This window comes from Hemitrygon akajei, unplaced genomic scaffold, assembly GCF_048418815.1.
Source record: "Hemitrygon akajei unplaced genomic scaffold, sHemAka1.3 Scf000231, whole genome shotgun sequence".
NCBI lineage: Eukaryota > Metazoa > Chordata > Chondrichthyes > Myliobatiformes > Dasyatidae > Hemitrygon > Hemitrygon akajei.
This window is the reverse complement of record NW_027332113.1, coordinates 124,442-147,229: the sequence shown is the minus strand read 5'-3', so window position 1 is coordinate 147,229 and position 22,788 is coordinate 124,442. Positions and strand designations below refer to the sequence as shown.

The following is a 22,788-nucleotide window of genomic DNA, read 5'->3' as shown; positions in this document are numbered from 1 at the left end:
TGAGAGGTTTTGGGGGAGTAAAGGACTTTGAGGAAAGTGGAGGTTTTGAGGGAGGCAATACTTTGTGGGAGAGGAATGTTTTGAAGGAGTGAGAGAATTTGAGGGACTGGAACTTTTGAGGGAGTGAGAGAACTTCAGGCACAGGAAGATTTAGAGGGAGGGTTTGAGGGAAGAGTGGGTTTGAGGGATGGGGTGGTATTGAGGGAGTAGTGGTTTTTGAGGCTGTGAGAGTTTGTGGTTGAGGGAGTAGTGGTTTTTGAGGCTGTGAGAGTTTGTGGTTGAGGGAGTGAGAGTTTGACAGAGGGGATGGTTTTAAGAGAGTGAGAAAGTTGTGGGGAGAGGAGTTGTTGAAGTGAAAAATTGAGGGAACAGTAGGATTGAGAGAGGAGGTTTTGAGTGAGACAGGTTGAGGGAGGAGTGAGGTTTTGAGGGAGTGAGAGTGTAAAAGGGACGGGAAGGTTTTGAGGGAGGGAGAGTTTCAGGGGAGAAGGGCATTTGATGGAGAGATTTTGAGGGGGAGCTTTTGATGGAGTGAGAGAATTTGAGGGAGAGAGTGTGGAGGAAGAGAGGGACCCTGGGGTCCACGTCCATAGATCCCTCAGAGTGGCCGCACAGGTTGACAGGGTTGTTAAGAGGACGTGTGGTGTGTTGTCTGTATTAGTCAGGGGATTGAGTTCACGAGCCGGGGGTAATGTTACAGCTCGATAAAACCCTGGTTCGATCACACTCGGAGTATTGTGTTGAGTTCTGGTCACCTCATTGTGGAGAGGATGTGGGAGCTTCAGAGAGGGTGCAGGGGAGATTCACCAGGATGCTGCCTCGATTAGAGAGCATGTCTTGTGAGGAAACGTTCAGTGAGTTAGGACTTCTCCCTCTGGAGGATGAGAGGTGACTTGATAGAGGTGTGTAGGATTATGAGTGTCACGGATAGAGGGGACAGTCAGAGCCTTTTCCCCAGGGTGGCAATGGCCAATATTTGAGGATGTCTGTTGGTGGTGAGTGGAGGAGAGTTTCGGGGAGATTTCAGTCTGGTTATTTTACAGAGAGACCGTTCGGTGCCGGGACTGCACTGCCGGGTGGTGGGAGAGGACGATACAATTGGGGCATTTAAGGGACTCTCAGATCGACACATGGGTGGAAGGGAAATGGAGAGTTATGGGCTGTGTAGGAGGGAAGGTTCATATAGGACAGCACCACATTGTGGGCTGAATGGCCTGTACGGTGCTGTACCGTTCGATGTTCACTGTGAGGCTTGGGTAGCTGTGACTGGTGGGATGCTGAGGGATCGGTGCTGGAGATCCCGGTCGTTCACTCTGTTTCCCTGTGGATGCTGAGGATTTCCAGCAGCCCTCCTTTTGAATTAACCCTGAATCTTGTGCCCAGTTCCTCTCCCCACAGACACCGTCCAGTCTGAGAGTTTCCAGCACCCGATGTCGTTATTTCAGACCTGAATCATTCTCTCTGTGTCTCTGTTCACAGACACTGTCCAGTCTGAGAGTTTCCAGCACCCGATGTCGTTATTTCAGACCTGAATCATTCTCTCTGTGTCTCTGTTCACAGACACTGTCCAGTCTGAGAGTTTCCAGCACCCGATGTCGTTATTTCAGACCTGAATCGTTCTCCCTGTGTCTCTGTTCACAGACACCGTCCAGTCTGAGAGTTTCCAGCACCCGATGTCGTTATTTCAGACCTGAGTCGTTCTCTCTGTGTCTCTGTTCACAGACACCATCCAGTCTGAGAGTTTCCAGCACCCGATGTCGTTATTTCAGACCTAAATCGTTCTCTCTGTGTCTCTGTTCACAGACACTGTCCAGTCTGAGAGTTTCCAGCACCCGATGTCGTTATTTCAGACCTAAATCGTTCTCTCTGTGTCTCTGTTCACAGACACCGTCCAGTCTGAGAGTTTCCAGCACCCGATGTCGTTATTTCAGACCTGAATCGTTCTCTCTGTGACTCTGTTCACAGACACTGTCCAGTCTGAGAGTTTCCAGCACCCGATGTCGTTATTTCAGACCTTATACGGTCATGGGCAGAACGTGGAGACTCCACACAGACAGCACCTGATATCAGGATCGAACCCACGTCCCCAGAGTGTGCAGCATGACTGGAGGTGTTTTTATCAGAGGAATTGGTGTATCTCGGGATGGTATGAAGGACCACGTGGTCCCCAGTTAATTCCAGTGACCCCTGGAGATGTTCTCTGGGCTTCAGGTGACCCCTCAGTAATCAGAGTTAGTTCAGCCGCTGCACCATGCACCGTCCCGGATAATCGTTCACCAGCTTCCCTGTCAGCCAGATAAACCGGCCTGGTGGATCGGCCCAGTGCGGTGGGAACCGTCTGATGATGGGTCTGTCTGGGTGGTGTTGGGAATCTGACCCAATGTGTCTGCTGTCTGGGACGGGTGAAGGTACGGGGACAGACAGAAGGAAACCATTTCCTCCTGTGGCCCGGACCTGAAGAAGGGAGAGTGAGACCTTCTATTGGAGACGGGCTGTACAGGGGTGAAGTCTGGAAACTGAGCACTGGAGATCAGGATTGCTTTCACCCAAAAGCCCATCCTGTCACACCCAGTCCTGGTTTCAGCACAGCCGTATCTCAGCAAACCCTCCTGTACCTGGCACCTTATCAGCCCCACATCCCCAGTTTAATTGCATGGTTTGCTTTGAAAAGCACTGATCATATTGAAACCATCATTTACCAGAGTTGATCTAAAGCTCTGTTTCCCCACCCTTTCCCTCCAACCATTGAAATGTGCCATACTTGGCATTCCTGTTGCATTCAGCCAATATTTTATGTTGTGTGCATCACGGCTCCTAGTGTCCTTGCAATGCAAAAACAGTTGTGTCTAACGTTCCTGCCCTGGGTGTTGCCCTGTGTTATGTGGCCAATCCTGTTCTGCAGGTATTCAGCAGATCTGCGAAAGGGAAAGTATTTTGAACCAGGAACTACTGGGTAGGGACACGGCATCCAGTAAACAAGCTGAAGGTTTATTCCAGGAGGTAGTTTGTCCCATCTGCCTTGATTTCTTCACCACTCCGGGTAGTTGCGTCCTGGCAAGTATGGCTGAGAAGGCTGAAGAATTGAACCTGAATCGGAACGAGATGGAGATGAGATCTCAGTGTAAGAAACATCGGGAGGAACTGAAGCTGTTTTGTGACACGGACAAGCAACTGATCTGTGTGATCTGTAGAGACGCGAGGGAACACAGGTCTCACAGCTTCATGCCCATTGAAGAAGCTGTTGAGATTTACAAGGTAAGTACAAACAGACTTTGATCACTTGGAAATTTACAGTAATCTGATCTTACTGATGTTTTGTTCTTGAACCCAATCCCAGTGTCAAGTTAAATCGTTGTTCGAATCGCTGACAGAGAAGAAATCTGCCATCCAGGATTTGGAACAGCGACAGAAACAGAAGATTTCTGGAGTGAGGGTGAGATCTGTTTCCAGTTTTCCGGGTCTGTGTGGTTTAATTCTCTTTATTGCCGGGTAACATCAACCACCACCTTTCATTTGACAGGAACAGTCACACAGTCTGCAGGCCAACGTCACATCTGAATTTGCTAAAATACACCAGGTTCTGGCTGAGAGAGAGCAGCACCTACTGGGCGATCTCAGGGCAGAGGAGGAGAAGATTCTGAACACCATGGAGAAAAATCTTCAGGAGATTGAAGAGAATTTAACCTCTGTAGAGGAGAAACTCTCCAAGTTACAGGAACAGATGAATGAGGAAGACAGTGCGATGTTTCTGAAGGTGAGGGATTGTTGTTGAGTGAAAGCCCACAGTCTGTTCTGGAGCAGACCTGCTCTTGTCACCAAACTAATAGATCAAGGGTCTCTCTGGTCTTCCCCGGGATTGAGCTGCTGGGACCTGCATGCTGAGTTATTGATCACTTTGTGCAGCCTAAATGTAATGTTCCCCTGAACCTCGCGTTAAAATCCATTCGCCGTCCCTCGCGGTGAGAACGTGGATGTTCAGTCCCAGTCAATTCATATCTGTGTTTTATTTATTACAGGAGGAATTGTGTCAGGACAGGAGGTAGGGCAGACCCTTTACTGAAACTCTGCACCGTTTGTTAAAAACATCTCCGGTAATAGTTCCAGTGACTTTATAACCCACTGTTTGATTTTACAGGGTTAATGAGCAAGCTCAGACATTGTCTGTAACAGAAGGTGCCGTAACCATCGGAGAATTCAGGGACACAATATTGAGAGGGATGTTTGATGCCATGAAGCAAGGTAGAGTTTGTATCAATTCCTGTGTTCTGGTTTATTATAAAAGTGAAGTTACATGGACTGAAATGGTAATTATTAAAGGGATCCTGTAGGTAGTGGTACTTGTGTATATGACCATCAACTGGAGTGTGACTCAGACTTTGAGGAATTCCAGCAATTTGTTTTTATTTTAGACAAGCAACCAGAACTCTGTGTCTATCTCCCTCTATCTCTATCTCTGTGTCTTGAAATCAATCTGTCAATCTCAATATATCTCTCTCTCTCTCTCTCTCTCAAAATGCTGGTGGAACACAGCAGGCCAGGCAGCATCTATAGGAAGAAGCACTGTCGACTTTGTCGGTCCGAAACGTCGACATTGCTTCTCCCTATAGATGCTGCCTGGCCTGCTGCGTTCCACCAGCATTTTGTGTGTGTTTCTTGAATTTCCAACATCTGCAGATTTCCTCATGTTTGATCTCTAACCTCTCTCTCTCTCCCCCTCTCTCTCGCCCCCCCATTCTTCGATGTTGTCTGATCTACTGATGATTTCCAGCATCTGTCTCCGAGGGCAGCACTGTCTGTAGCCCCACAGCCTGCCCCCAATCCCCAGGATCTCTCTAATTCTCTGCTTCTCCCTCCAGTCTACAAGACTCTGGATGTGGAATCGGCCAAGCTGTGCATCAAGGTGTCTGAGGATCTGAATCGTACAAGAGGGACCGGGACTCAGAATCTGAGTCTCCCTGACACCAGGGACAGGTTAAGACCATTAGACATTCATTTATCGGTTTGATTTGTGTTGCAGTGTCACGAGAGTTAGTGCTGCTACCTCCAGAGACCAGAGTTCAATTCCGGTCATTGGTGTCTGTGTGGGGTACAGGGAAGTGGGGAGAGGGGGTATTGGGCTGATGGGATTGCTCCCCTGAGAGTAGATATAAACACCCAGATGGGAGTGTGAGAGAGAAAACGTTACAGAGAGAGGTAAATTACTTCAGGGCCACTTTGGTAACAGTGTTTCTCGCTCTGTGTTTAGTGAGGAGTACAATAAACCTGGAGATTGGGGAATGAAACTGTTGTCTGAGGCTCTGAGGGACCCGGAGTGTAAAATACAGAAACTGGGGTAAGTATCCGACTGTGAGCCTGTTGACCTTTGGGTGGATAAAGTTCCAATAACGTCCCCAGTTCTGTCCTGATCTAGTAATTTCTGATTAATTAATTAATTAATTTCTAAATTAGTAAATTCCTGATCCCTGCGTCACTGTTCAAACCGTTGATGGTTACCTGTGGAGATTGACACTGAATCTGTTTGTTTCTCTCTTCTGTTTCCTCTCGGTCCATCAGGATGACAGCTGAACGTTTCACATCTGAGTTTGAGCATTTCTGCTCCGCTCTCAGTACAAACCGCTCACTGAGAGAGGTGGAGCTGGACCTGAGCGACAATAAACTGGGAGATTGGGGAATGAAACCATTGTCTGAGGCTCTGAGGAACCCGGAGTGTAAAATACAGAAACTGGGGTAAGTACCAGACTGTGAGTGATTGGGACAGATCATCACTCCATCGATCTCCAATTGACGATACTGCTGCACAGCCTGATTAACAAGCTCTCACCTCGGGCTCCATCAGGGCCACTCACCTCCCCCTCTGCAAGGGTCAGAGTGTTTTCAATGCAGTCTGTTCACCTCAGGTCACTGTGTGTGTCTGAGGTGGAATCAGCTCTTCTAACACACCCATGTATGGAAGGAGAATGCAGTTTCCTTCACCGAGTTCCCTGTGGGGTCTCGGACACAACAAGAAATCACTAGTCAGTTGGACACCCTCAGTCTCACAGAAAAATGTGTCGGGAAATGGATCCGGACCACTAAATGTTGAACATTTCTCACTGACGGATTTAAACTTGACTCAGTGTTCTGGTAACTTTACTTCCCCAACCTTTGACCAGGAGCTGGTTTAATATTCTCACTGAACTGTAAATCGATGCCACCCTCCGCTCAGTGTAGGGTTGGAGAATATTCTCGCAGCGATGAAACCGGTTTTCAGTGTGGGTGTTTCCCCGAGGCAGCATCGTGTCTGGGTGACTGGGTTGGGATGTACAGTTAACAGAGATGCTGAGAGGAGTCCCCTCCCTGTTTGGTTCTCTGGGCACAACTTGTCTGGCCAGACGGAAAGGGAATTGTGCTGTTGTGTGACAACCCATTCAGAGGATGAGGTATGAGACTAATGTGAGGAACAGAGGGATGTGCCGAGTTTTTCTGTGGAGACGGGACAAGGGGAGGGGAAGCTGGGAGTGTGGAAGATTACACTGCCTCCCTGTGATTCAGTATAGAGCACAAGGTCCAGAGTGGTGGTTCAAAGTTGAAAGTAAAGTTATTTATCGGACTGCATACACGTCACCACATAGAAAGTTGAGATTCTTTTTCTGAAAGCATACTTAGCAAAACTATAGAACAGTTATTGTAAGCTAAATATCACGAACTGTTGACTGTAAACAAACTGTACAAATGCAGATAAAAATTAAGAGCAATAAATAACAAGCATGAACTAACAATATAACAGAGTCCTATCCCCTTTCCTATCCTATCCTATCCTGTACCTATCCCCTTTTGTTCAAGAAAACATGAGAGTAAGAAGTAGGAGCAGGAGTAGGCCATCTGCCTCATCTCTGTCCTAAATCTACTGCCCCCAAATCTTGAGGCTATGCCCCCTAGTTCTAGTCTCACCTTCCAGTGGAAACAACTTTCCTGCCTTTATCTGATCTATCCCTTTCATAATTTTATACGTTTTATAAGAGCTCCTCTTGTCCTTTTGAATTCCAATGAATACAGTCCCAGGCAACTCAGTCTTTCCTCATAGTCTAACCCCTCATCTCTGGAATCAAACTGGTGAACCTCCTCTGCACCACCTCCAAAGCCAGTCTATCCTTCCTCAAGTAAGAGGACCAGAACCAGTATTCACCAGTATAACACAGTACTCCAGGTGCGACCTCACCAGTACCCTGCACAGTTGCAGCATGACCTCCCTGTTCTTAAATTCAATCCCTCTAGCAATGAAGGCCAACATCCCATTTGCCTTCTTGGTAGCCTGCTGCTCCTGCAAACCGACTTTCTGCGATTCATGCACAAGCACTCCTTGCACTCCTCCCTCTGCACAGGAAAATCCTGCAATCTTTTAGCGTTTAAATAACAATCTGATCTTCCAATTTTCCTTCCAACGTGGATGACCAACGTTGTACTCCATCTGCCAGACCCTTGCCCACCCACTTAACCTAACTGTATCTCTAGACTCTCCGTATCCTCTGCACAATTTGCTTTTCCACTCAATTCAGTGTCATCAGCGAACTTAGACACACTACACTCTGTCCCCTCTTCCAGATCATTAATGAATATCGTGAACAGTTGTGCGCCCAGCACTGACCCCTGTGGGACACCGCTCATCACTGATCGCCAACCAGAGAAACACCCACGTATCCCCACTCTCTGCTTTCTATTAGTTAACCAATCCTCTATCCATACTAATGCATCACCCCCAACTCTATGCATCCTTATCGTATGGGTAAGTCTTTCATGTGGCGCCTTCTCGAAAGCCTTCTGGAAATCCAAGTAAATAACATCCATCAGTTCCCCTCTATCCACTGTGCTCGTCATATCCTCAAACAACTCCAGTAAGTTTGTCAAACAGGATCTCCCTTTGCTGAATCCACGCTGTGTCTGCATGACGGATCCATGTCTTTCCAGATGCCTCGCTATTTCTTCTTTAATGATAGCTTCAGGCATTTTCCCAAGAACAGATCTTAAACTAACTGGCCTGTAGTTACTAGTACAGTAGGTCTTTTTCCGGCATTCTGTTTTGAACAGTGCCATGCCATTCGCCTTCCAATACGTCGGGACCTGCCCAGAGTCCAGAGAATTTTGGTAAATTATCACCAAAGCCTCAACTATAACCTCTGCCATTTCTCTGAGTACCCCGGGATGCATTCCATCAGGACCGGGGGACTTTAGGTCTCTGAAATCCTCTTTAGTGATACCTACTGAATAGAGGTCCTCACCTCCCTTCACATCCGCATCCTCTCTCTTTGGCATGTCGGACATAAAGATGATGGAGGGAAGATGAGGACGGGTTCTGCGACGACTTTGCAGGAATTACAGTAATGCTGTCAAGTAGGGGAACTGTATGCAGTTGTTTTTATTTTGCTCTGGTTGCCCGCTGGCAAGTCATGTTGAGTTCGATTATGACTGCTACACTATAGCTTTGGAGAGGCTGCAGAGGAGGATGTTACCTGTCTTGGAGTTTCGCAGCTATGAGGAGAGTTTGGACAAACTTGCATCAGAATCAGAGTTAATTTCAGCAGCATATGCTGTGAAGTTTGTGGCGGCGGTACCTTACAATATGTAGTAATAAAAGCTATAGTTTACAGTCAGTAAATATAATGGGTGTCACTGTTTTGAAGCATCGCCTTGTGAAGGTGTCCTGGACGCTAGGGATGCCAGAGCCCATGACGGGTTGTCGCTCCTTTGAAGCAGGTGGGAGTCTGACTGCAGCAGCGAGTGATCGAACATTCCTGCCAGTTTGGTTAGCACCGGTTTTCAGAGCCCTAACCGGTACATCCTACATCAGGGCCTGATAGGGACCGTGTGACGGTTCACCCTCTTGAAAGATGTTCTGGTGTCAGCCTCTGAGACAGAGATCACAGGGCCAGCGGACGCTGCAGGGAATCAGGTGGATGTGGTTTAATTCTCCCTTTCAAGGTGTGCACAAAAGGAGTTGAACTCATCTGGGAATGAAACACCGCAGCTATTCATGATTTTCGAGTTGTTATTGCATGCTGGAGGCTGAGGGGTGAATTGACAGATATATATGAGATTATTAGAGATATGGACAAGTTTGACAGTCAGAGACGTTTTCCTAGGGTGGAAATGTCAAGTATCTGAAGAATTATTGATTTCCTGGATTTTAATTCTCTCAGGTGCAAACACCTTGTTAATGAGAGAGCGCAGAGGGAAATAGCCAGACTAGTTCAAGCAGACAGTAACACAAATAACCACGTGTTACTACAGTAGTGTGCAAAAGAGCATCTCAGGAGCCTGATGGTTGAGGGGTAGTCACTGTTCTTGAACCTGGTGATGTGAGGCCTGAGGCTCCCGTACCTTCTACCAGATGGGAGCAGCACGGCCTGGGTGGTGGGGATCTTTGATGATGGATGATGCTTTTCTCTGGAGGCATTTCATGTAGATGTGCTGAGTGGTTGGGGGGGGGGTGGGCGGGAGAGGTGTTTACCCGTGATGTACTGGGCCGAATCCACTACCTTTTGTCAGATTTTCTGCTCTAAGGCTGTAATGCAGCCAGTCAGCACATCTTCCACCACACGTCTGTCGAGGTTTGCCACGGTTTTCGATCAGATGCCGAACCTCCGCAGACTCCTGAGTAATTAGAGGCGTTGTCGTGCTTCTTCAGAATTGTATTCAGATAATTTGTCCAGGACAAGTCCTCTGAGATATTGTTGTGATGGAAAATAACTGGTTCATTGAGTCTCAACAGTAGAGGCCTGGACACAGGAATTTATTATTAAAGGGGAAGTCGGGTCAACACAAGCAACTACAATACACAGGAAGCGGTGTGGGGACAGGGTACGGTTACACATACAAAGAACAAGGGAAAAGCACTACAACAGCTATCCCCCTTGACCTTGGATAGCTGCGGCTCCCTTACCAGGACAAACGATAGACCTTCCCAAACATAAATCAATGCACTTACCTTCAATGAGATGGTCTGTAAGAGAGAGCGAGCCAGGGACAGGTCTCACCTTTTATAGCATGGGGGCTGGGCGAGATAATCCAATTAAGGTGACCAATAATTTAGGTGTGCATTGATTAGTTGGGAGGGACCAAATGTTGATTGGCGTGTGGTGTGTCCTCTGACCAGCCAGGTGGCAGTGCGTCTGTCACGTGGCCGGTATCTCTGGATACAGATACTGACCTCCAGGAATTTAAAGTCACTGACTCTCTCCACCTCTGATTCCCCGATGAGTACTGGCTGATGGGCCTCTCCTGAAGCCTACAATCAGTTCCTTTGTCTCATTGACATTGAATGGGAGGTTGCTGATGTTACATCACTCCGACTAATTTTCAGTCTCCCTCCTGTGTGCTGGTTCACCATCCCATTTGAGACAGCCCATGACAGTGGTGTCATCGGCAAACGGAGATGGTGTTGGAGTTGTGCTTAGCCGCAAGTCATAGGTGTGAAGTGCAGAGAGCCGGAGAACACATCCCTGCAGTGCTCCTGTGCTGATGGAGATTGTGGAGGAGATGTTATTGACAACCCGAACGGACTGGGGTCCAGACTCCAATTGCACAAGGAGGTATTGGGGCCCAGGTTTTGCAATTTAGTGATTAGCTTTGAGGGGATTACGTCACTGAATGCCGAGCTGTAATCGACAGAAAACATCCTGATGCGTGCACCTTTGCTGTCCAGATGTTCCAGGATTGTGTGAAGAGCCACATCTGCTGTAAGCCTGTTGCTCCGGAAGGCAAATTCTGTCAGTGGTGTACCGTGGAGTGAGCTGGGATGTAGAGGGTGAACACAAATATACTCTGGGGAGATTTGAGTGTTTCCAGTTCGGAGGGTGCAGTGATGTTTATACTCACTGGTGTCTGATGCTGGGCATTGATTCAGTAATTGTGGGTTTAATAGACACTGAACATTACTTTTCACAGGCTCTGGATCTTTTCAATGATTTCATGTTCCCTGGCCCCCATCATCTTATTTTCACTGTGGACACCCAGTCTCAATGCACCTCCATCCCCCACCAGGAAAGCCTCAAAGTTGTCCATTTCTTTCTGGCCACCAGACCCAAACAGTTCCCCTCCACCACCACTCTCCTCTGTCTATCGAAACGTGTTCTCACTCTTAATATTTTCTCCTTTGTCTCCTCCCACTTCCTGCAAACAAAAGGTGTAGCCATGGGCAGTCGCATGGGTCCCAGCTATGCCTGCCTGTTACATGGAACAGTCTATGTTCCAAGTGTACACTGGTGACCGTCCCCCACTTTTCCTACGCGGCATTGACAACTGCAGTGGTGCTGCTTCCTGCACCCATGTAAACTTGTCAACTTCATCCACTGCACCTCCAACTTCCACCTCCACCCTCAGATTTACCTGGTCCATTTCCGATTCCTCCCCTCCCTTTTCACAATCTCTCTGTCTCTATCTCTGGAGAGATAGAGATCTAACGATGTTTATTATAAACCCACTGACTCTCACGGCTACCTGGACTATGCCTCTTCCTACCCTGTTGCTTGTTAAAACACCATCCCCTTCTCTCAATTCATCCATCTCCACTGCATCTACTCTCAGGGTTAGGCTTTTCATTCCAAGACAAAGGATATGTCCTCCTTTTTCAAAGAAAGAGACTTCCCTTCCTCTGTCATCAACACTGTCCTCAAAAACATCTCTTCCATTTCACGTACGTCTGCCCTCGCACCATCCTCTCGCCACCTCGCCAGGGATAGGTTTCCTCATCCTCCCCAACACCCTACCAGCCTCCACATCCAGCATAATATTTGTTTTCTTCCATGGCCTTTGTCCTCTCCCTATCAGACACCCCCTTCTCCAGCCCTGTATCTCTTTCAATAATCAACTTCCCAGCTCTTTACTTCATCCCTCCCACTCCCGGTTTCACCGGTCACCTTGTGTTTTTCTCTCTCCTCTCCCCCCACCTTTTTAATCTGCTCCTCATCTTTTTTTTCTCCTGCCCTGCTGAAGGGTTTTGGCCCGAAACATCGACGGCACTCTTTTCCGTAGATGCTGCCCGGTCTGCTGAGTTCCTCCTGCATTTTGTGTCTGTTGCACTGAACATTACTGTGGGTCTTGGTGAAAGTGGGATTAATGAGCCCTGGGATTAAACTTCTCATCTCTCTCTGATCCACAGTCTACGGTCAGTCGGTCTCACAGCTGCCGGTGTTGTGGATCTCACCTCTGCTCTCAGTACAAACCGCTCACTGACGGAGCTGGAGCTGGCTGATAATGAACTGAGAGATTCAGGAGTGAAACTGGTGACGAAGGCTCTTAGGAACCCGGAGTGTAAAATACAGAGACTGGGGTAAGTACCAGTCTGTGAGGGATTGAGATCACTGCATCGATCTCCACAGCTGAGTAACGGGCCCTCACCTCGGGCTCCATCAGGTCTACTCACAGATTTCGTTTTGAAGTTCATTGTCATAGGCCAATATAACGAGGTTGTAAATGTTATGACAATTAGCTTTCTGCGGCAACACCGCAGCATATTACAAACAAGTCAGATATTAATTCATTGCACAAATTAACTATTTTATTAGTAACTACGTTAAATAGTAATATAAGACCAGATAAATCAAACAGGTTAGCAGAGTTTATGCATATGTAAGTGTGTAAATATAAAATCTAAACTTCTTCAAGCTCAGGTGGTAAACGATTCAGTCTTACGATGGTATATAAACAAAGTCAGTTCAGTTCAAGTAGAGTTGTGGAGAGAGAGAGGTGATTTGTCATCCAAGTAAGCCGATGCCGTCGATCTCCCCGTTGTCCTCCGAGTACCTTTTAAGGTCACCCCGACTGTGACCACTCTAAGGGTACCGTCTTCACGCGGTAAAGCTGTCAACCCAGGCAAGGGTTAAACACACCGACAGGTTTCCACGCATCACCCCTTTTCCACACTGCCAGAGCCCCTGGTCGATTCTCCTGAAAACTCACCCTTCCGTGGGCACTCAAAGCTCATCCAGTGTTTGTTTCTTCTGTGCCTCTGTGTGTGTCTGTCTGTCGGGAAACTGGCTGACCTTGTGTGTGTATATATCCAAGCATAATGAACATCAGCTGTCCGTTATATAGCTCCACCCTTCCATCACCATCGTGACTCATGAGCTGCTTAGTGTCTCTGTCTCTCTGAATCAGCGTCACACACTCTCTCCTTTTAAAGGCACAGTCCATAATGAATAAACCTTAGGATCTCGTCACACTTTCCTGTAATACCGTGGGCTCTGTCTTGCTTAGCACCCTCATGCCTGGCACCTTGTCAAAGTCTCTTTGATTATCCAAGTATACAAGATCCACCAATTCCCCTTTGTCTATTCCGCTTGTTATTTTCTCCCAGGGAATTCTAACACATTTGTCAGACAAGATTTTCCCCAAAGGAAGCCAAACAAACTTTGGCCAATTTTATCGTGTGCCTCCAAGTGCCCTGAAACCTCATCCTTAATCGTGGAATTCAACATCTTTCCAACCACTGCAGTCAGGTTAACTGGTGTACAATTTCCTTTCTTTTGCCTCCCTCCCATCTTGAAGAGTGGAACAACATTTGCAAGTTGCCAGCCCTCCAGAACCATGCCAGAATCTGTTGATTTTTCAAAGATCATTATTAATACATCCACAATCTCTTCAGCCACCTCTTTCAGAACCCTGGGGTGCAGTCCATCTATTCCAGGTGACTGATTTACCTTCAGAACTCGCAGCTCCAAAGGTCCAATTTAATGTCAGAGAAATGTATTCAATATACATCCTGAAATGATTTTTCTTTGCAAACATCCTCGAAAACAGAGAAGTACCCCAAGAATGAATGACAGATAAACAGAAGAACCCCAAAGTCCCCCCCCAGTTACCCTCCCCCCCCAGTGTGTAAGCATCAGCGAACAACATTCCTCCCTGCCCCCCACCAAAAAGGCATACATCGGTACCGCCACCGAGCACTCGATGTGTGCAAAGCAACAGCAAAGTCACAAACTTGCAGTTACCCCAAAGACTTTGCGTTTCGTCTGCATATGACATACCGCAGATCTCTCTCTCCCTAATAAGGGAGAAAAAGGTGTCTCCATTCTTCACCAGTGAGCGGGGAGACATAGCAAACAACTCGCTGGTTTACAATGTTAAAAGTCTGTTACGTCGCATTTTCCGAGCTCTGTGCCCAAAGATCTCGGGTCTACTGGCCCACAGTAGATGTCCTGACTCCCCTGACGACTCACGGGTCTCCAGCTGTGACACCGACCCTCGATCCGCCCGTCTCCAGAGCCCCAAGATCTTGGGCTTCTGAATTTGATCCAGACTCTCAGGCCGAACCCTTAGCATGCCAAACAACGGCCAGTCGTGAAAACCTGAGAGCGGGTCCCATTCCTGCAAAGAACCAAAGTCAGCGTGTAACTCCAGGTCAGGGTTTTCAAAAGATTTATCATCAACTGAATGTGAATTTGTATCTAAAAAGAACTGAATCTGCTTTTTCATAAAATCACAAAAGTCTTGACGTTTTAGTAATAATTGAATTAAATCTCCATCTATAAATTGATTCCTCTATCATTATCATTGTCATTATTAAAGGAGAATGATCTGACAATATTCTTGCTTTATATTCCACATTTGTCACTCTATCTTGAATGTTCATTGATAATAGGAAAAAATCTATCCTTGAAAATGTTTTATGTCTATTTGAATAAAATGAATCATCTCTTTCTTTTGGATTAATTCTTCTCCGTATATCAATCAAATTTAAGTCTTTCATCAATGATAGAGTTAATTTTACTACTTTTGATTTTGTGACAACCTTTGTTGATCTATCTAAAACTGGATCTAGACAAAAGTTAAAATCTCCACCTATTAATACTTTATCATGTGCGTTAGCCAAATTCAAAAAGACCTCCTGTATAAATTTTACATCATTTTCATTTGGTGCATAAATATTCATAAGGGTCCATAGTTCTGAAAAAATTTGACAATGTATAATTAGATATCTCCCCACCGAATCAATTAATACGTTTTGTATTTTAATTGGTAAATTTTTATTAACCAATATGCAACTCCTCTCGCCTTTGAGTTAAATGAAGCTGCAATAACATTTCCAACCCAGTCTCTTTTTAATTTCTGATGTTCTATGTCTATTAAATGAGTTTCTTGTAAAAAAGCTATATCTGTTTTCATTTTTTTAATGTATGTTAAAATTCTTTTTCTTTTTACCGGTCCATTAAGCCCATTAACATTAAAACTTTAAAAATTCAGTAAATTAGTCATTATTTTTAATTATGTTACTCCAATCTATAATAATACCTAATCTTTCAACTTTCGTGGTATCCTGGGAAATCTTTTTAAAAGTCTCCATGTTGCTATGTGTGTCCCCACCAATCATCCAGGCAGAAAGATAGAAGAAAAATAGAGTATAAAGAAAAAAAAATACCCCCCTACTAATGTTGTGAAAAAAAATCACATTCAGTTGATGATAAATTTATATTGTGGGAAGCAATGAAGGCATATTTGAGAGGTCAGATAATAAGTTATACTTCTAAAATTAAGAAGGAATATATGATAGAAATATATCAATTGGAAAAAGAGATCACAAAATTAGAAAAAGAATCTCAAAGAAATATGACAGAAGAAAAACGAAGACAGCTTATTAATAAGAAGTTAAAATATAATACACTTCAGACATATCGAACAGAAAAAGCAATTATGAGAACTAAACAGAGATATTATGAACTAGGTGAAAGATCACATAAAGTCCTTGCATTGCAGTTAAAAACAGACCAGACTTCTAAAACAATAAATGCAATTCAAACAAGAGTAAATAAAATTACTTATAAACCTTTAGAAATTAATGAAGCTTTTAAGAATTTTTATTCTGAGTTGTATAAATCAGAATCACAAAATGATAATGTCAAGATAGAAAGGTTTTTATCACAAATAACTCTTCCAAAATTAAATATGGAAGAACAGAAGGGATTAGATATGCCTTTTACATTGAAAGAGGTCGAAGAAGCCCTAGGATCACTTCAAAGTAATAAATCTCCAGGAGAAGATGGTTTTCCGGCTGAATTCTATAAAAAGTTTAAAGATTTATTAATTCCTCCTTTTATGGAGTTAATACACCAAGCGGAAAAAACGCATAAACTTCCAGAATCTTTTTCGACAGCTATTTTAATAGTATTGCCAAAAAAAATAGAGATCTTTTAAAGCCAGCATCATATAGACCTATTTCTTTATTAAACACTGATTATAAAATAATAGCAAAAATCTTATCTAACAGATTATCTAAATGCTTACTAAAATTAGTACATATAGATCAAACAGGATTTATTAAAAATAGACAATCGGCAGATAATGTAACTAGCTTATTTTGTATAATTCATTTAGCGCAAAAGAGGGAGGAAATGAGCGTGGCAGTTGCTTTAGATGCAGAAAAAGCATTTGATAGATTGGAATGGGATTTTTTATTTAAGGTATTGGAAAAATATGGATTAGGAGTATCTTTTATAAAATGGATTAAAACCTTAAATACTAATCCCAAAGCTAAAGTAGTAACAAATGGTCAAATTTCAACACCATTTCAGTTAACAAGGTCAACTAGGCAAGGTTGTCCATTATCACCTGCTTTATTTGTGTTGGCGATAGAGCCATTAGCTGAATTAATTAGAATGGACCCAGACATTAAGGGTTTCAGAGTTAATCAGGAAGAATACAAGATTAACTTATTTGCTGATGATGTTCTGCTTTATTTAACAAACCCATTGCACTCGTTGCGTAAATTATCCTATAGATTAGAAGAATATGGGAAAATATCAGGTTATAAAATAAATTGGGATAAAAGTGAAATTTTACCTCTTACTAAAGGAGATTATAGTCAATGTCGATTAATAACTCAATTTAGATGGCCGGCAAATGGTATAAAATATTTAGGTGTAAGAGTTGATAATGACATAAAGAACTTATATAAATTAAATTACTTACCACTATTGAAAAAAATTCAAGAAGATCTTGATAAATGGATGGTATTACCAATAACATTAGTAGGTAGAGTAAATACCATAAAAATGAATATATTCCCTCGACTACAATACTTATTTCAATCACTACCAATACAACTACCCCAGAAGTTTTTTCAAGAGTTAAATAAATATGTGAGGAAGTTTCTTTGGAAAGGTAAGATGTCAAGAATATCGTTGGAGAAATTGACATGGAAATTTGATCTAGGAGGGTTACAACTTCCAAATTTTAAGAATTATTATAAAGCAAATCAACTTAGATTTATTGCATCTTTTTTTGAGAAAGATAGACCGGCATGGATTAGAATAGAACTAGATAAAATAGGAGAAAATACACCAGAAGATTTTATATGTAAATGGGAATCTAAATGGATACGGGAAAAGAAAGAATCTCCTATATTAAAACATTTGATTGACTTATGGAATAAGATAAATGTTGACGATGAGACAAAGAAATCCTTATTAGCAAAGAGATCTTTAATTCAAAATAGACTTATTCCTTTTATAATGGATAATCAACTTTTATATAATTGGTTTCAAAAAGGGATTAGATATATAGGAGATTGTTTTGAAGGAGGTATATTAATGTCATTTGATCAATTAAAGAATAAATATAAAGTATCAAATAACACACTTTTTTGTTACTTTCAACTAAGGGCTTATTTAAGAGAAAAATTAGGTCAAACAATGTTATTGCCGAAATCCAATGAAATAGAAACTTTAATTCAAAAAGGAAAGATTAAAAAATTCATCTCTTGTATGTATAACTTGATTCAAAAACAGGCAATTAAACAAGGAGTCCATAAGTGAAGACAAAAATGGGAAAGTGACTTGAACATTAAAATTGAAGAAACAAATTGGTCAAGACTATGTCTTGATAGTATGACAAATACAATAAATGTCCGGTTAAGATTAGTGCAATATAATTTTTTACATCAATTATATATTACACCACAAAAAATAAATAAATTAAACCCAAATTTATCCAATCAGTGTTTCCGATGTAACCAAGAAATTGGTACTTTTTTACATTCTACTTGGTCTTGTTCTAAAATTCAACCTTTTTGGACAAATTTAAGAGTTTTATTGGAACACAACTTCCACATAATCCAATATTACTTTTACTAGGCGATATTGAAGGGATAAAACTGAAACCCAAATTGAATAAATATCAGAAAGAATGTATAAAAATTGCACTGGCAGTAGCCAAAAAGGCTATTGCAGTTACTTGGAAATCGGATACATATTTAAGTATAGATCGTTGGAAGAAAGAAATTTATGGCTGTATTCCACTTGAAAAAATTACTTATAATTTAAGAGATAAATATGAAACATTTTTGAAAATTTGGCGCCCTTATTTACAAAAGACAGGATTAAATATATAGGTGCTCCGAAGATGAAATAATTGGTTATTTGGGGAAAGAAATAAATATATATACTAAAGTTATTACGAACTCCATGGAGCATGTGGGGATCTTCCAATATCCAGGCACTCTCTTTTTTTTCCTTTCTTTCTTTCTTTTTTTTTCTATAGGGATGTTAGGGGGGAGGGGGGATGGGTAATATACTTTTTTTTCATATACTTTTATTCTGTAATTACTTGAAAACTCAATTTAAAAAAAAGTTTTAAAGAAAGGGTTTTCAAAAGAACCCTGAGAGGGAGAAATAAAGATATTAAAGATAGAAATAGAACTGTTTCCGGTTGCAAGCAAAGCATTTAGCTTCTTTCTAGTAATAGCAACTACGCTCACTTATGCCCCCTGATACTCTCGAACATCCAGCAGTCTGCTAGTGTCTTCCACAATGAAAACATGAAACATATTTATTCAGTTCATACATTTCCAGTTGTCCAGGTGATCCAAATCAGACGGGAGATCCGGTGAGATGATTATTGTAGACCAGCTGTGAGCTTCTTCCCCTCTGCAATCCGATTTCTAAATGAACATTCAACCGTGAACCCTACTTCATTATTATTTTTATTTCTGTTATTTTCTACTACTTATTTTAATGGCTATTCATAGACATATAGATACTTGATGTAACTCAGTTTTTTTCTCTATATTTAATTATCATGTATTTAGTTGTACTGCTACCATAAAATTATCACATTTCACGGCATCTGCTGGTGAAATTAAACCTGATTCTGATAGGTGGATTGAAGGGGGACCAGGTCTATAATGAGTCAGTGGTAGTCTTAAGCCTTCTACAAAAGTCAGAGTGTTTTCAGTACAGTCTGTTCACCTCAGGTCACAGTGTGTCTCTGGGGAGTGGGTCTGAGGAGACATCATCCCTTCTAACACACTGCAGTGTCCGTGTGTGTGGAGGGAGAATGGAGCTGCCTTTACCCAGTTCCCTGTGGGGTCACGGACACAACAGGAAATTACTGACCAGTTGGACACCATCAGTCCCACAGGGAAAGGTATCGGGGAACATGGACACAGACCACAAAATGTTCAGGGTCAGATTGTATGTTGAACATTTCTCACTGATGGATTTAAACTTGACTTTTAAACTTTGGTAACTTTAATTCTCCAACTTTTGACCTGGATCTAGTTTAATATTCTCACTGAACAGGAAACCATTGCAACCCACAGCTCTCAGTGTGAGGTTGGGGAATACTCTTGGAGCAGCGAAACCAGTTTGCAGTGTGGAGGGGAAGCTCGCTCTGTGGAAGGTTACACTGCCTCCCTGTGATTCAGTATAGAGCACAGGGTCCAGAGTGGTGGTGTGCTGTGGAGTGGGGCTGGGATGTAGAGGGTGAACACAAATATACAATGTCCCCTGGGTTCTGCCATTTGTTCTGGGGAGATTTGAGTGTTTCCAGTTCGGAAGGTGCAGTGATGTTTATACTCACTGGTGTCTGATGCTGGACATTGGTGTTATCAGTAATTGTGGAGTTAATAAACACTGAACATTACTGTGGGTATTGGTGAAAGTGGGATTAATAAACCCCGGGATTAAACTTCTCATCTCTCTCTGATCCACAGTCTACGGTCTGTCGGTCTCACAGCTGCTGGTGGTGTGCATCTTGGCTCTGCTCTCAGTACAAATCGCTCATTGATAGAGCTGGACCTGGCTAAAAATAAACTGGGGGATTCAGGAGTGAAACAGGTGTCTGCGGCTCTGAGGAACCCTGGGTGTAAAATAGAGAAACTGTGGTAAGTACCAGACTGTGAGATATTGGGACAGATCATCACTCCATCGATCTCCACAGCCCGAGTAATAGGCCCTCACCTCGGGCTCCATCGGGTCCACTCACAAGTTCAGTGTTAAACTTTATTGTTCTGGGCAAATCTAACCAGGGCGTAAATGTTGTGAAAAACAGCTTTGTGCAACAACAGTACAGATCGTTAGAAACATGTCAGACATTAATTCCACAATTAACATCAATCAAACATAAATTATGCAATAAAGGAAAACAAACATAACCACATTTTGCAAGATGAGGGAATATCGTCTGAGATAGTGAGAAAACTATGAGAAAGTTTGTACATTCTTCCTGTGTGCGTGAGGGTTTCCTCCACATTTTCTGCTTTCCTCCCACAGTCCACAGACACACCAGTTCACACTTTAATCGGTCATTGTAAGTTGTCCTGTGATTAGGCTGGGGTGAAATAGGTCGTTTGCTGAGTTCTGTGTCTCATTGATCTGGAACAACAATGTTTCATGTGGTGTCTCGAAATAAAATAGAACTAATAAGCATCTTTCAGGTCAGTTCATAAACATGATGCAGTGGGATAATCTGTTTTTGAACCTTGGGGTGTGGTTTTTCAGGCTCCTGTACCTCCTGTCTGATGACAGCATGGACTACAGTGCATGGCCCAGATGGTGTGGGTTCCTGATGACAGATGTCACCTTCCTGAGACATTGCCGATTGCAAATGTCCTCGATGGTGGGGAGAGTTGTACATGATGTGGAACTGTCTGTAGTGTCTTGTGTTCCTCGGCATTGAAGTTTCTAATCCAGGCCGTGATGCAACCAGTCAGAATGCTTCTCTATGTACATCTGTGGAGGTCTGTGATGACGAATCAATCTCATTAATCTTCTGGGAACGTAGAGCGGCTGGTGTGAGCCGTTCATGTTTGCTTCAGTGTTCTGGGCACAGGAGAGATTCTCTGAGATGTTGTCACCCAGGAACTTGCTGTTACTCACCCTTTCCACTGCTCACCCCTCACTGAGGAATGGTGTAGTTTGTCTGATTTCCCCTTCCGCAAGTCCACAGTCAGTTCCTTGATCTTTCAGATTTTCACTGTGAGGTTGTTGTGATAACACCACTCAACCAACTGACCTGTCTCAGCCTTGTCCACCTCTTCATCACCATGTGTGATTCTGCCAACAACAGATTTGTCATCAGTGAGAGGGGATAGAAACATAGAAAGTAGGTGCAGGAGTAGTCCATTTGGCCCTTCGACCCTGTACCGCCATTCAGTATGATCATGGCTGATCATCCAACTCAGAACCCTGTACCTGCTTTCTCTCCATACCCCCTGATCCCTTTAGCCACAAGGGTCAAATCTAACTCCCTCTTAAATATAGCCAATGAACCGGCCTCAACTGTTTCCTGTGGCAGAGAATTCCACAGATTCACCACTCTCTGTGTGAAGAAGTTTCTCCTCATCTCGTTCCTAAAATGCTTCCCCTTTATCCTCAAACTGTGACCCCTTGTTCTTGACGTACCCAACATCAGGAACGTTCTTCCTGCATCTAGCCTGTCCAATCCCTTTAGAATTTTATACATTTCAATAAGATCCCCCCTCAATCTTCTCAATTCCAGTGAGTATAAGCCTAGTCGATCCAATCTTTCTTCATATGAAAGTCCTGCCATCCCAGGAATCAATCTGCTGAACCTTCTCTGTACTCCCTCTATGGCAAGAATGTCTTTCCTCAGATTAGGGGACCAAAACTGCACACAATATTCTAGGTGTGGTCTCACCAAGGCGTTGTACAACTGCAGTAGAACCTCCCTGCTCCTGTACTCGAATCCTCTTGCTATGAATGCCAACATACCACTTGCCTTTTTCACCGCCTGCTGTACCTGCATGCCCACTTTCAATGACTGGTGTACAATGACACCCAGGTCTCGTTGCACCTCCCTTTTTCCTAATCGGCCACTGTTCAGATAATAATCAAATGATTGCAAATGTCCTCGATGGTGGGGAGAGTTGTACATGATGTGGAACTGTCTGTAGTGTCTTGTGTTCCTCGGCATTGAAGTTTCTAATCCAGGCCATGATGCAACCAGTCAGAATGCTTCTCTATGTACATCTGTGGAGGTCTGTGATGACGAATCAATCTCATTAATCTTCTGGGAACGTAGAGCGGCTGGTGTGAGCCGTTCATGTTTGCTTCAATGTTTTGGGTCCAGGAGCGATTCTCTGAGATGTTGTCACCCAGGAACTTGCTGTTACTCACCCTTTCCACCGCCCACCCCTCACTGAGGACTGGTGCTAGTTTGTCTGATTTCCCCTTTCTGAAGTCCACAGGCAGTTCCTGGATGTTCGTAGTATGTCTGAGGTGGAATCAGCTGTTCTAATACACTGCAGGGGATGTGTGTATGTAGGAGAGTGGGGCTGCCTTCACCCAGTTCCCTGTGGGGACACAGACACAACAGGAAATTACTGACCAGTTGGACACCATCAGTTCTTTAAGCTTTGAGCTGGTTTAATATTATCACTGAACTGTAAACCATTGTAACCCTCAGCTCTCGGTGTGGGGTTTGGAGAATATTCTTGCTGTGGTGAAACCGGTTTGGAGTGTTGGTGTTTCCCTGAGGCAGCATTGTGTCGGTGTGGTGACTGGGTTGGGATGTAGA

The 22,788-nt window shown here is 43.6% G+C and overlaps 1 protein-coding gene across 1 annotated transcript in view; it reads left to right on the top strand.

The window, feature by feature from the left end:
• Nucleotides 1-490: 490 nt before the first annotated feature.
• The window catches only part of LOC140724468 (ribonuclease inhibitor-like), a 34,358-nt gene continuing 12,060 nt past the window's right edge, over nt 491-22,788 (top strand). Inside the window, exons 1-11 of the mRNA XM_073038919.1 lie at nt 491-995; nt 2,903-3,255; nt 3,338-3,433; nt 3,521-3,754; nt 4,017-4,039; nt 4,136-4,239; nt 4,857-4,971; nt 5,246-5,332; nt 5,554-5,727; nt 12,134-12,304; nt 19,964-20,134. Of these exons, the coding sequence (XP_072895020.1) occupies nt 983-995; nt 2,903-3,255; nt 3,338-3,433; nt 3,521-3,754; nt 4,017-4,039; nt 4,136-4,239; nt 4,857-4,971; nt 5,246-5,332; nt 5,554-5,727; nt 12,134-12,304; nt 19,964-20,134 (1,541 nt within the window). The 5' untranslated portion in view covers nt 491-982. The remainder of the gene's footprint in view (nt 996-2,902; nt 3,256-3,337; nt 3,434-3,520; nt 3,755-4,016; nt 4,040-4,135; nt 4,240-4,856; nt 4,972-5,245; nt 5,333-5,553; nt 5,728-12,133; nt 12,305-19,963; nt 20,135-22,788) is intronic.